The following is a 14,492-nucleotide window of genomic DNA, read 5'->3' as shown; positions in this document are numbered from 1 at the left end:
TTATGGGAGACAACCCATGTTTTTACTACAGTACTTTTATTTTATATTTGAGTCTTGGAAGTTGTTACTACTGTAGCAACCTCTCCTTATCTTAGTTTTGTGCATTGTTTTGCCAAGTAAAGTCGTTGATAGTAAGGTTCATACTAGATTTGGATTACTGCGCAGAAACAGATTTCTTTGCTGTCACGAATCTGGGCCTAATTCTCTGTAGGTAACTCAGAAAATTATGCCAATTTACGTGAGTGATCCTCAGATATGTACGCAACTTTCATTCAATTTGAGCATTTTCATCTGAGCAAGCCGGTGAGATTGACAACCTCACTGTTTCGTTGGGGCAAAGTACTTTGGTTGTGTTGTGCAGGTTCCACGTTGGCGCCGGAATCCCTGGTGTTGCGCCGCACTACATCCCGCCGCCATCAACCTTCGACGTGCTTCTTGGCTCCTCCTGGTTCGATAAACCTTGGTTTCTTTCTGAGGGAAAACTTGCTACCGTACGCATCACACCTTCCTCTTGGGGTTCCCAACGGACGTGTCGATCGCACGCATCAAGCACTTTTTACGGTGCCGTTACTACTTGCTCATATTCATTCATACCACTTGTATTTCACTATCTCTTCGCTGAACTAGTGCACCTATACATCTGACAAGTGTATTAGGTGTGTTGGGGACACAAGAGACTTCTTGTATTGTGATCGCAGGGTTGCTTGAGAGGGATATCTTTGTCCTCTTCCTCCCTGAGTTCGATAAACCTTGGGTGATCCACTTAAGGGAAACTTGCTGCTGTTCTACAAACCTCTGCTCTTGGAGGCCCAACACTGTCTACAAGAATAGAAGCACCCGTAGACATCATATTCCAAATTTGAAAATGGGGTATTTGGATAAGTTGAAAATGGCCAGGGACAAACATGTGTGGTGGTGGAATTTTAAAATTCAAAGAATAGCAAAAATTGGCAAAGTGAGATTGTTGCACATAATAAAAAGTTCCAACTTTACATGAGCATAGAATTTGATCAAAGATGAGTTTGACATGGTGGTCTTGACCAAAGTTGTTCTCCTTCATGTGCTCTTGGATGAGGTGCAAAGAATTGGGAAAGTTTAGTTTGAAAAACTTGAATTGCAGAGGCTCAAAGTAGTGACCAGAATGTAATTGGCAGAACTGACCATAATCACATGTGATCACTATTTGAGTTTGAATTTGATTTGATTTGTGTTTCTTTGATTCCAAAAGTTGTAATAAGTGTTTAGTAACATAACACAACTAATGGTGAAGACCAAATTGGTCTAGGTCAAAGATTTGGAAAAAAAATGGCATAAACCATATGTGAGGGTTTTGTGATTTTCTAACTTTTATTATTTTCTTTTTCTTGGCTTCTCTTTGACCTGGGTGAGGTTTATTTGGTGTTAGAAAGAGTTGGGTAAAGGGTGCAAACAAATTTGAGGCAATGGGGGTGCCTAGGTCAAGATTGGATATTTTGGCTAAGTGCCACATATGCCTCTATGCATATGTTTGATTTTATTTTTCTTCTCGCTTGAATTGGTTGGTAATTACTTTGTTGAGTGTGTTGATGTATTTCAAAACACCTACCAAGATTAACACTCAAGGTTGGAGCATTTGCAAAAAGTAGCCATAGGCTTGCCTATGCCTTTTTCTTAATTAAGATCTTTTTATTTTGTTTTTCAAGGATTTGTGACAAGAGGGATGAGGTTTAGGGTTTAGCAAGTTTGGCAATGGTTCACCACCCTTTGGCAAAGTAAGAAAGGTAGAGTTCAAAATTTACATATTAGGGCTACATGCCCATATATGTCTTTTTCTTTTATTTTGGTTTCTCAAAATAGATCCAAATGATTTTTGAGAAGGTTAAGGTTTAGGGTTTTTCTTATTTGATTTCTTTCTATTTTATTTTATTTGGTTTGTGATCTTTACTTGATCACTTTAGGGTTTTAGGGTTTATCACATAAGCAAAATAACACACATCATGGCAAAACACAAATATTATGTATGAGCACTAGACATAGCACTCTATGTAAGAAAAGTTTTTGTTGGTTCTCATTTTTGGAAAAAGGAAATTCATTTTCTCTTTGTTTTGAAATTTGGGGTGTTACACTTTTATCCAAATCAGCAGCAAAATTTAAATTCCCATAGTTATCGAGTTCCTTATCGGTCTTGCCATATTTCAAGAAAGTTTTGGGTATGCCATAAATGTACATGAAAATATATTGAACAACCATTCAATTTTTTTTAACCAGGACTAGCCGAGAACAAACCATGTCATACATCAAAGAACAAACAACACGAGAATATGGAATCGTGAAATGTACTCAAAATCTTCATCAGCACTAGGACCCTATTTTAAAAGTGTGAAAAGGACACTTTGTTGCTACATTCTATAAACGCGACAAGCAAATAACGAACAAGCCAATCACAGAATACACAAGGATTTTAACATGGAGAAAACCCTATTTCGAAATTGCTTCTCTCGACCCCAAGCCTTCGGTGACGGGCCTCACTCCGATCGTTAAAAGTTAACCTCCTTTTATATGAATATTGATGACAACATAACACTAGCTCAGTAAGACAAGATGGTCGCCATTCTTATTCCATATCTTTGATGAGTGCTTGATTAAAGTGATAGTAGACCTCAATCTAACGACCTCTTCCAGGTTGGCTCCTGGCCTGTTGGATAGTACTTTCTCCATTCCATATTAGTTGCTGTTGATTTGCATTTACCTAGATACACATCTAAATCAGCGGCAACTAATAAGGAAGTGACTAATGCGGTGTGTGTGCCATCTAGTGCTAAGAGCGGACAAATTGGACCCCGAGCTCTAGGGAGATCATTTTTTTTTTAGAAATGGCATTTGGATGTTTCAAAAAATGGAAAGATCGAAAATCCCACCTGTAGACAATGGTGAAATCTACTGGTGTGCAAAAAAATTGAATTTCGTTTATTTTAGGCTAAGAAAAATGATAAATGTGTGTATATGGGTGGGCTGAATAGTTCACATTTTCAGAACTTAAAAAAATATCATTTTCATTTTTTTTCTAGCTTAGAATCAACAAATTTTGAATTAAGAATTTGGAGGCTAGTAGAGTTCGACACTATCTACACCTAAGAATTTTTTATAGACATTTTAAAACTTCCAAACATCAATTTTGAAATTTTCAAAAGAAAACCGTCATGGAGCTCGAGCTCCATTTGTGGTTTCCAATTCCATGGGGAGCTTTCCTTGTGGCTGATACGTCTCCGACGTATCGATAATTTCTTATGTTCCATGCCACATTATTGATGATATCTACATGTTTTATGCATACTTTATGTCATATTTATGCGTTTTCCGGAACTAACCTATTGACGAGATGCCGAAGGGCCGGTTCTCGTTTTCTGCTGTTTTTGGTTCCGAAATCCTAGTAAGGAAATATTCTCGGAATCGGACGAAATCAACGCCCGGGTTCCTATTTTTCCCGGAAGCATCCGGAACACCGAGAGTCGCCGGAGGGGGCCACACGGGCCCCGGATGATAGGCCGGCGCGGCCCAGGCCCTGGCCGCGCCGCCTTATGGTGTCGTCGCCCCTTCGACCTTCTGACGCCGCCTCTTCGCCTATATAAAGGTCCCAGACCTAAAACCTCGATACGAAAAAACCATGGTACGAGAAACCTTCCAGAGCCGCCGCCATCGCGAAGCCAAGATCTGGGGGACAGGAGTCTCTGTTCGGGCACGCCGCCGGGACAGGGAAGTGCCCCCGGAAGGCTTCTCCATCGACACCACCGCCATCTTCATCAACGCTGCTTGTCTCCCATGAGGAGGGAGTAGTTCTCCATCGAGGCTCGGGGCTGTACCGGTAGCTATGTGGTTAATATCTCTCCTATGTACTTCAATACAATGATCTCATGAGCTGCTTTACATGATTGAGATCCATATGATGAGCTTTGTATCGCTACTAGTTGTGTGCTACTCATGTGATGTTATTAAAGTAGTCTATTCCTCCTGCATGGTGTAAAGGTGACTAGTGTGTGCACCGTGTGGTTCTTGTCGTAGGCTATGATCATGATCTCTTGTAGATTGTGGAGTTAATTATCATTATGATAGTATTGATGTGATCTATTCCTCCTTCATAGTGTAATGTGGACGGTGTGTGCGCTATGTTAGTTCTTGGTTTATTTTGCAATGATCTATTATGCTCTAAGGTTATTTAAATATGAACATCGAATGTTGTGGAGCTTGTTAACTCCGGCATTGAGGTGCTCTTGTAGCCCTACACAACGACCGGTGTTTGTCATCCAACAAAAGAGTGTATGTAGCACATATGAGAAAGAGTTATTTATTATGCGATCAATGTTGAGAGTGTCCACTAGTGAAAGTGTGATCCCTAGGCCTTGCTTCCAAGCATCGAATCTCCGTTTGTTTATTGTTTTGTTGCATGTTTACTCGCTGCCATATTTTATTCAGATTACTATTACCACTCATACTCATCCATATCACTTGCATCTCACTATCTCTTCGCCGAACTAGTGCACCTATACATCTGACAAGTGTATTAGGTGTGTTGGGGACACAAGAGACTTCTTGCTTTGTGGTTGTAGGGTTGCATGAGAGGGATATCTTTGACCTCTTCCTCCCTGAGTTCGATAAACCTTGGGTGATCCACTTGAGGGAAAACTTGCTGCTGTTCTACAAACCTCTGCTCTTGGAGGCCCAACACTGTCTACAAGAATATAAGCACCCGTAGACATCAAGCTATTTTTTGGCGCCATTGCCGGGGAGGAAAGGTAAAAGGCATTCATACTCCGGTCCCAGGTAAAGTACTTTTCTGGCGCCGTCGTGTGTGTGCTCGAAGCTATTTCCTTTAGATCCTGCAATTGCATCTTTTTGTTTCTTGTTTACACTAGTTTGGCATAATGGACAACAATGAGCTTCTTATTTTATTTCCTGATTTAAGACATGGATGGTTTGATGCGAAAATTTAAAAACCTATGGAACATATTAGTATGAACGCTTTGAACACCATTGTTGCTAATGATATGGAAAATTCTAAGCTTGGGGAAGCTGGTTTTGATGAGCATGATCTTTTTAGTCCCCCAAGCATTGAGGAGAAAATTTACTTTGATGATACTTTGCCTCCTATTTATGATGATTATAATGATAGTAGTCTTTTAGTACCGCCTGTTATGGAGGATAAATTTGATTATGATTACAATATGCCTCCTATATTTGATGATGAGAATAATAATGATAGCTACTTTGTTGAATTTGCTCCCACTACAACCAATAAAATTGACTATGCTTATGTGGAGAGTAATAATTTTATGCATGAGACTCATGATAAGAATGCTTTATGTGATAGTTATATTGTTGAGTTTGCTCATGATGCCACTGAATATTATTATGAGAGAGGAAAATATGGTTGTAGAAATTTTCATGTTACTAAAATGCCTCTCTATGTGCTGAAATTTTTGAAGCTACACTTGTTTTATCTTCCTATGCTTGTCACTTTGCTCTTCATGAACTTGTTTATTTACAAGATTCCTTTTCATAGGAAGCATATTAGACTTAAATTTGTCTTGAATTTGCCTCTTGATGATCTCTTTTGCTTCATACTCTATTTTCATGTGAGCATCATTAAAACTGCTGAGCCCATCTTAATGGCTATAAAGAAAGAACTTCTTGGAAGATAACCCATGTGTTTATTTTGCTACAGTAACTCTATTTTATATTTGTGTCTTGGAAGTTGTTACTACTGTAGCAACCTCTCCTTATCTTATTTTATTGCATTGTTGTGCCAAGTAAAGTCTTTGATAGAAAGGTTGATACTAGATTTGGATTACTGCACAGTTTCAGATTTCTTTGCTGTCACGAATTTCGACCTGCCTCCCTGTAGGTAGCTCAGAAAATTAAGCCAATTTACGTGCGTGATCCTCAGATATGTACGCAACTTTCATTCAATTTGGGCATTTTCATTTGAGCAAGTCTGGTGCCTCAATAAAATCCATCTTTACGGACTGTTCTGTTTTGACAGATTCTGCCTTTTATTTCGCATTGCCTCTTTTGCTATGTTGGATGAATTTCTTTGATCCATTAATGTCCAGTAGCTTTATGCAATGTCCGAAGTGTTAAGAATGATTGTGTCACCTCTGAACATGTTAATTTTTATTGTGCACTAACCCTCTAATGAGTTGTTTCGAGTTTGGTGTGGAGGAAGTTTTCAAGGGTCAAGAGAGGAGGATGATATACTATGATCAAGAAGAGTGAAAGCTCTAAGCTTGGGGATGCCCCGGTGGTTCACCCCTGCATATTTCAAGAAGAATCAAGCATCTAAGCTTGGGGATGCCCAAGGCATCCCCTTCTTCATCGACAAATTATCAGGTTCCTTCTCTTGAAACTATATTTTTATTCGGCCACATCTTATGTACTTTACTTGGAGCGTCTGTGTGCTTTTATTTTTGTTTTTGTTTGAATAAATGCTTGTGTGGGAGAGAGACACGCTCCGCTGGTTCATATGAACACATTTGTTCTTAGCTTTTATTTTTCATGGCGAAGGTTGAAACTGCTTCGTTCATTTTTATATGGTTGGAAACGGAAAATGCTACATGTAGTAATTCTAAAATGTCTTGAATAATTTGATACTTGGCAATTGTTGTGCTCATGTTTAAGCTCTTGCATAATATGCTTTGCACCCATTAATGAAGAAATACATAGAGCTTGCTAAAATTTGGTTTGCATAATTGGTCTCTCTAAGGTCTAGATAATTTCTAGTATTGAGTTTTGAACAACAAGGAAGACGGTGTAGAGTCTTATAATGTTTAAAATATGTCTTTTATGTGAGTTTTGTTGCACCGTTCATCCTTGTGTTTGCTTCAAACAACCTTGCTAGCCTAAGCCTTGTATCGAGAGGGAGTACTTCTCATGCATCCAAAATCCTTGAGCCAACTACTATGCCATTTGTGTCCACCATACCTACCTACTACATGGTATTTCTCCGCCATTCCAAAGTAAATTGCTTGAAGTGCTACCTTTAAATTTCTATCCTCTACCTTTACAATATATAGCTCATGGGACAAATAGCTTAAAAACTATTGTGGTATTGAATATGTACTTATGCATTTTATTTCTTATAAGTTGCTTGTTGTGCGATAACCATGTTCCTGGGGACGCCATCAACTACTCTCTGTTGAAAATCATGTGAGTTGCTATGCATGTTCGTCTTTTCTGAAGTAAGGGCGATCTACCACTTTATGGTTAGAGCGTGCATATTGTTAGAGAAGAGCATTGGGCCGCTAACTAAAGCCATGATCCATGGTGGAAGTTTCAGTTTTGGACATATATCCTCAATCTCATATGAGAAAATTAATTGTTGCTACACGCTTATGCATAAAAGAGGAGTCCATTATCTCGTTGTCTATGTTGTCCCGGTATGGATGTCTAAGTTGAGAATAATCAATAGCGAGAAATCCAATGCGAGCTTTCTCCTTAGACCTTTGTACGAGGCGGCATAGAGGTACCCCTTTGTGACACTTGGTTAAAACATGTGCATTGCGATAATCCCGGTAGTCCAAGCTAATTAGGACAAGGTGCGGGCACTATTAGTATACTATGCATGAGGCTTGCAACTTGTAGGATATAATTTACATGATACATATGCTTTATTACTACCGTTGACAAAATTGTTTCTTGCTTTCAAAACCAAAGCTCTAGCACAAATATAGCAATCAATGCTTCCTCTGCGAAGGGCCATTCTTTTACTTTTATGTTGAGTCAGTTTACCCATTTCTCTCTATCTTAGAAGCAAACACTTGTGTTAAATGTGCATTGATTCTTACATACTTGCTTATTGCACTTGTTATATTGCTTTGCATTGACAACTATCCATGAGATATACATGTTACAAGTTGAAAGCAACTGCTGAAACTTAATCTTCCATTGTGTTGCTTCAATGTCTTTACTTTGAATTTATTGCTTTATGAGTTAACTCTTATGCAAGACTTATTGATGCTTGTCTTTAAGTACTATTCATGAAAAGTCTTTGCTTTATGATTCATTTGTTTACTCATGTCATTACCATTGTTTTGATCGCTGCATTCATTACATGTGTTTACAATAGTATGATCAAGGTTATGATGGCATGTCACTTCGAAATTATCTTTGTTATCGTTTACCCGCTCGGGACGAGCAGGAACTAAGCTTGGGGATGCTGATACGTCTCCGACGTATCGATAATTTCTTATGTTCCATGCCACATTATTGATGATATCTACATGTTTTATGCATACTTTATGTCATATTTATGCGTTTTCCGGAACTAACCTATTGACGAGATGCCGAAGGGCCAGTTCCTGTTTTCTGCTGTTTTTGGTTCCAGAAATCCTAGTAAGGAAATATTCTCGGAATCGGACGAAATCAACGCCTAGGTTCCTATTTTTCCCGGAAGCATCCAGAACACCCGAGAGTCGCCAGAGGGGGGCCACACAGGCCCCGCATGATAGGCCGGCGCGGCCCGGGCCCCGGCCGTGCCGCCTTATGGTGTCGTCGCCCCTTCGACCTTCGACGCCGCCTCTTCGCCTATATAAAGGTCCCGGACCTAAAACCTCGATACGAAAAAACCACGGTACGAGAAACCTTCCCGGAGCCGCCGCCATCGCGAAGCCAAGATCCGGGGACAGGAGTCTCCGTTCCGGCACGCCGCCGGGACGGGGAAGTGCCCCGGAAGGCTTCTCCATCGACACCACCGCCATCTTCATCAACGCTGCTGTCTCCCATGAGGAGGAAGTAGTTCTCCATCGAGGCTCGGGGCTGTACCGGTAGCTATGTGGTTAATCTCTCTCCTATGTACTTCAATACAATGATCTCATGAGCTGCTTTACATGATTGAGATCCATATGATGAGCTTTGTATCGCTACTAGTTGTGTGCTACTCATGTGATGTTATTAAAGTAGTCTATTCCTCCTGCATGGTGTAAAGGTGACTAGTGTGTGCACCGTGTGGTTCTTGTCGTAGGCTATGATCATGATCTCTTGTAGATTGTGGAGTTAATTATCATTATGATAGTATTGATGTGATCTATTCCTCCTTCATAGTGTAATGTGGACGGTGTGTGCGCTATGTTAGTTCTTGGTTTATTTTGCAATGATCTATTATGCTCTAAGGTTATTTAAATATGAACATCGAATGTTGTGGAGCTTGTTAACTCCGGCATTGAGGTGCTCTTGTAGCCCTACACAATGACTGGTGTTTGTCATCCAACAAAAGAGTGTATGTAGCACATATGAGAAAGAGTTATTTATTATGCGATCAATGTTGAGAGTGTCCACTAGTGAAAGTGTGATCCCTAGGCCTTGCTTCCAAGCATCGAATCTCCGTTTGTTTACTGTTTTGTTGCATGTTTACTCGCTGCCATATTTTATTCAGATTACTATTACCACTCATACTCATCCATATCACTTGCATCTCACTATCTCTTCGCCGAACTAGTGCACCTATACATCTGACAAGTGTATTAGGTGTGTTGGGGACACAAGAGACTTCTTGCTTTGTGGTTGCAGGGTTGCATGAGAGGGATATCTTTGACCTCTTCCTCCCTGAGTTCGATAAACCTTGGGTGATCCACTTGAGGGAAAACTTGCTGCTGTTCTACAAACCTCTGCTCTTGGAGGCCCAACACTGTCTACAAGAATAGAAGCACCCGTAGACATCAGTGGCCAACACTAGATTGCATACACCCGATATCTCGCACCTAATTTTTTTATTCAGCACGTAAGGGCATGTATAATGGTTGATAAGACTATCTTATGTTGACTTCATCAAGTGATTTAGATATAACGATAAAATAAGGGAGGGATGTTTTGGCACATGGAACATATGCTTCCTTTATTTTAAAATGCATCTTACACATATTTTAAAATATCAAAAAATTCAAAACAAAAAAATCCGTACGTATATCTTCATGTGCTAAAGTTGTTTCATGAAAAATCGACTTGTCGTTTGTTATTCGTAAAAATGACAAAATTCAGCGCTAAAAATAAGACTTTTCACAAGATAAATTTACTCTTTTTTACATAGACCGCAAAAATTGACAATTTTTCGCGAAACTTGACGAACTCACGTATATTGTGGAGATGTACATGTAGAATTTTTTGTCAAAATTTTTTGACACTTCAAAATATATTTTTTTGGTAGAGGAAGCATATGCACCCGGGAGCCGAATTGAGTTTCCAGATAAAATATGATGTATAATTAAATGATTTTCTAATATTATCTCTATTATGTCGAGAGATCGTTGCTAAGAGATCATCACAAAAGGCACGTACCTTTTCAGCTTTCTCTTTCCTCCCCGCTTCGTTTATCCTATGTAACACTCCTAAACCTTTGTGGGATACTTCTTGTTGTGCTGGCACATATTCGTTCCATAGTGAACATTCAAAGGTCAAACATTTTGACGAAAGCTCTATCCCGTTCTCTCTCCTTTTCTACTCGTTCTGTCCCACGAAGGTTATCTGAGATTTATTAAAATTTGGATGTAATACATCTAAATTTTGAGAAATCTTAAACAACCTTCATGAGACGAAGGGAGTAAAACTTTACATAGTGGTAATGTTGCTCTGTCCCATTCCCTCTCCCTCGGTAAAAATGTTTAATGAAAAGGGGTTAAGTCCAGTTGGGAAAAGGATGATCAGGGAGTGATGTTTTGGCACATGGGAGCGTATGCTTCCTTTATTTCGAAATACATGTTAGATACATTTTAAAATATTAAAAAATTGAAACAAAAATTTCGCACGTATATTTTCATGTGCTACGCGCTCACAAAGTTGTTTCATGAAAAATCGACATGTCATGTGGCGTGTGTAAAAAAGACAAAATTCGGTGCTGAAACAAAGACTTGTCTCAAGATAAACTTTCTCTTTTTTGCTTAGACTACAAAAAAATATCATTTTTTCGTGAAACTTGACGAATACACATATATTATGGAGATGTACATGTAAATTTTTTTGTCAAAATTTTTTAACACTTGGAAATATGTTTTTATGGTAGAGGGATCATACACATCCGGGAGCCGAATTGAGTTTCTGGTTCAAAGTAGCTTATGATTTGTGTATCCATGCAAAGGGGAACAACAAGCCGGAGAAAATCCATAATCTAACAAAGCCCACAGATATTCTTGCAAAAACGTTTAACCAATAAACTGTATACAGCTGAAATGGTAAAAAGTATCCCAAAGTACCACTACTGCTACTCTACATAGTTCCTTGATCTCTTAAGAGATACGAAACCTTGTGATAGAACATCATGCATGTGTAGAAATAGCATCCTCCTTCCCACCCAAAATTTTGTACACCCCAGTTAGGCAGCTACTACTATAACATAATAACAGAATCAACCAATCAATCGATCAAAACGGAGGCTTAGACCTCGGCGCACCGCCGCGGCGCGAAGCCGAGCCGGTTGTTCTGCAAATCGTAGAGAACATGGAAGTTCTGCTGCTGGTAGTTGCCGATGATGGACATGGCGGAGCGCGGCGTGCCGAGGACGGCGAGGCACATGATGTCCGGTTCGAGCTGGATGAAGTAGTTCTCCGCCGGGAAGTCCCACACGGCGCCGTCGGTGAAGAGCAGCGAGAATTCCGGCACCTCGCGGTTTTCCACCCCGGAGACATTGTAGCATGGGCTGAGCACCGGGAAGTCGGCGATGAGAGGGTAGGTCTTGTCCATGCGGTCGATGAACGCCTGGCGGATGACCTGGTACGCCGGGTCGGGGAAGTAGCTGAGCGTGGTGCCGGAGTCGATGATCGTGCCGCCGGAGCCGTCCTTGGCGACGCCCAGTGTCTCCTGCGAGATGTTGAGGATTTCTCCTCCGACGAGGATGGACTTGAGCCGGACGTAGTAGAAGGTGTCGGCCGAGTCGGCGGTGGCAGCGGGCGCGAAGGCCGTGTAGTTGAGCTGCGGGTGCGCGAGCAGCACGTTGTCGTCGCCGAAGACGATCTTGCTGCCGACCGCGCTGCCGTGGTCAACGAGGCAGTAGGAGAAGGCGTGGCCGTACACGCCGCGCAGCTGGGACGCGAACGAGAGCGGCCCGCGGCCGAGCCCGAGCAGCCCCGCGGCGCCGTGGAAGAGGCCGCGGTTCCAGTGGCCGCACCCGAACGCGACGCCGTCGACGCGGCGGGTGGCGCCGGCGGCGGTGAGGTTGACGGTGAAGGCCTCGAGCGCGAGGTCGCCCGTGGTGTTGGACTGGTCGCCGTACCAGTAGAAGTACGGACAGGGGTCGCTCCGCGGGCTGCGGCACGACCGGGGGGCAGCCGGCGGCGGCGGCGAGACGAGGCCGCACCGCTTGTCGCCGCAGGTGACGTTGCGGTAGGAGGTGGAGGCCGCCGGGTCGAAGACCGGCCCGCGCTGCTCGAAGCAGTCGAGGCACGGCGCGCACTGCAGCCAGTTGAGGTCGCTGCCGGTGTCCATGATCAGCTGGAACCGCCGCGGCGGCGTGCCGACGTAGACGTCCACCAGGTACTCGCCCGAGCCGATCGCCACGCCGGACTCCACCGTGGCCACCAGCCGCTCCGAGAGCGCCCGCCGCGGTGAGGAAGAGGCGGTTGTACGCCTGCCGGAGAGGGTGACCTGCCTCGTGCGCATGGTGTCGATGCGGATGGCGTCTTTCTTGGCCGAGTCGAGGAAGGAGTCCTTCCTTGTCGTGCCTGCCGCGGCGTCGGCGGCGGCGGAGCGGTGGCTCATGTGCAGCTTCAGCGACGGGGTACGGCGCGCGAGCTCCTCCTCCTCGCCGAGCAGCTTGCCGTCGCAGCCGCTGTCGGCGACGGCGGTGTTGTACGGCGGGAACTCGATGCCGTACAGGGGGGCTGACGAATTAGCGGAAGCGTGAAGCGGCGATAGCAGGAGCAAGAAGATGAGTACGGCGATCTTCATCGTAAGTGAGAAGTGGATGGATGAGCAGCTGGGGTAGAGCTTCCCTTCCCTGGAAGACGAGCTGGGGAAGCAAGCAAAGACCGGAGAAAGCAAGCAGGGGCGTGTGAGGCGAAGGAAGAAGGTGGGGAATGGTGGGTGGGGGATGGAATAGGCGAATGTTGGTGATGGTGGCTGCGAGAGCGAGACGAAAGAAAACGCGGTTTTGTCCAGCGAGATGAAGACCAGACCAGGGTGGTCAAACCTTGTTGCCAATACAACGAGTCAACACACTTTTTTGCAGCCGGTGGCGCAAGTCTACTTGCTGCGCGCTCGGGCTCGGCCGCCGCCCAACCCGGCGAGGAAGTCGACCAGCGCCGCCCTGTCCGCGTCCGGCTGGGGCAGGAGTGCGGCTAGCCGGAGCAGCTGCTTGGATCTCAGAGCATCCCGTGTCGCCGTTTTACGGCGAATGAAGGTGTCGGGCGAGTTGCCGGCGTCCGGCCTGGTTTTTTTTAATATAGTTTGAAAAAAGAAATCAATTACAAGAATTTATTATAAGTTCAGCAAATAAATAAGTTTACTACATAGTAAACAAATAGTACAAGTTCAACAAAGCATATAAATAATTTAACAAGTTTGGATCATACTGACAAATAGATAATAAACTAAGCGCCAATCCATAGATGTTTCATCAGATCATCTTGCAGTTGATGGTGAGTATTTGTATCTCGAACTTCTTGACGCATGGCGACAAAAGCAGCTAAGACTAGCAGCACATCGTGATCAACATCTGCAAGAGGACCTATCCGTTCATGCAGTTTAGTGTCAAACAGTGGGAATTCCCGTTCGCTCTCAATGATTGCAATATCACAGCGGCAGTTATGACTTTCTACATCTGATCTTTTAACCATGTAAGAGTGGGGTATCGGATAATGGCAAATCGAACATGCAGAACACCAAAGGCCCGCTGCACATCATTTCAGCAATCCTCTTGCTAGTGAGCAAACCAACCTTTCTTCCCTCCAAGCATAGGATTTGAGTCTGTCTTCATAAATGCTGACTGATATATGCCATCGGCCAAAGAGTACCTCTTATCATACTGATGGCCATTGATGTTGAACTGCACAGGAGGAGCATTGCCTTCAACAAGCTTTTGAAATAGATTTGAGCAATGCATCACATTGATATTATTGTGTGATCCTGCCACACGAAGAAAGCATGCCAAATTCAGAGATCCTCGAGGAGCCCAAATCCAGAGATCCTGCAGTAGTCTTCAATCCTCTACCTCGACTTGGTCTTCTTGCGGCACCCCGATGCGGAACCACCAAATCTCAGCTTATCCTCCTTATCGATCATGGCCAGGAGAGCGACGAGGATCAATCCTCGTCGCTGACACCTTCCCTCGCCGCAGCGATGACAACGACTTCCTCATCCATCAGAGCAGCGATCACCTCCTCGTTGTCTGAGTCCGTCACCTTGGCAAACCGTGGAACACTTCGCGTGCAAGGTGGACGCGGGGTGGGGATGGGGAACAGGAGGCGGCTGGCGACGGAGGGAAAACTGTGTGATGGGCAGCTCAGTAGAGCGGGGAAGTGGAAAAGTATATTCGGCAG

At 43.4% G+C, this 14,492-nt stretch overlaps 1 protein-coding gene across 1 annotated transcript; it reads right to left on the bottom strand.

Moving 5' to 3' along the window:
* Window positions 1–11,150: 11,150 nt before the first annotated feature.
* LOC124665396 (aspartyl protease family protein 2-like) lies at window positions 11,151–13,061 on the bottom strand. The gene has a single exon (XM_047202810.1). The coding sequence runs from the start codon at window positions 12,901–12,903 to the stop codon at window positions 11,395–11,397; it is 1,509 nt and encodes a 502-aa protein (XP_047058766.1). The 5' UTR covers window positions 12,904–13,061; the 3' UTR covers window positions 11,151–11,394.
* Between the last annotated feature and the right edge of the window lie 1,431 nt (window positions 13,062–14,492).

The sequence above is a fragment of the Lolium rigidum genome, chromosome 6 (assembly GCF_022539505.1).
Source record: "Lolium rigidum isolate FL_2022 chromosome 6, APGP_CSIRO_Lrig_0.1, whole genome shotgun sequence".
In the NCBI taxonomy this organism is placed as follows: domain Eukaryota; kingdom Viridiplantae; phylum Streptophyta; class Magnoliopsida; order Poales; family Poaceae; genus Lolium; species Lolium rigidum.
The sequence above is the reverse complement of the archived record's forward strand: the minus strand, read 5'-3'. Positions and strand labels throughout refer to the sequence as shown.

What these genes read in the sequence shown, in the direction of transcription:
- LOC124665396 (XM_047202810.1), bottom strand. Translation starts at nt 12,903, where the DNA reads ATGAAGATCGCCGTACTCATCTTCTTGCTCCTGCTATCGCCGCTTCAC.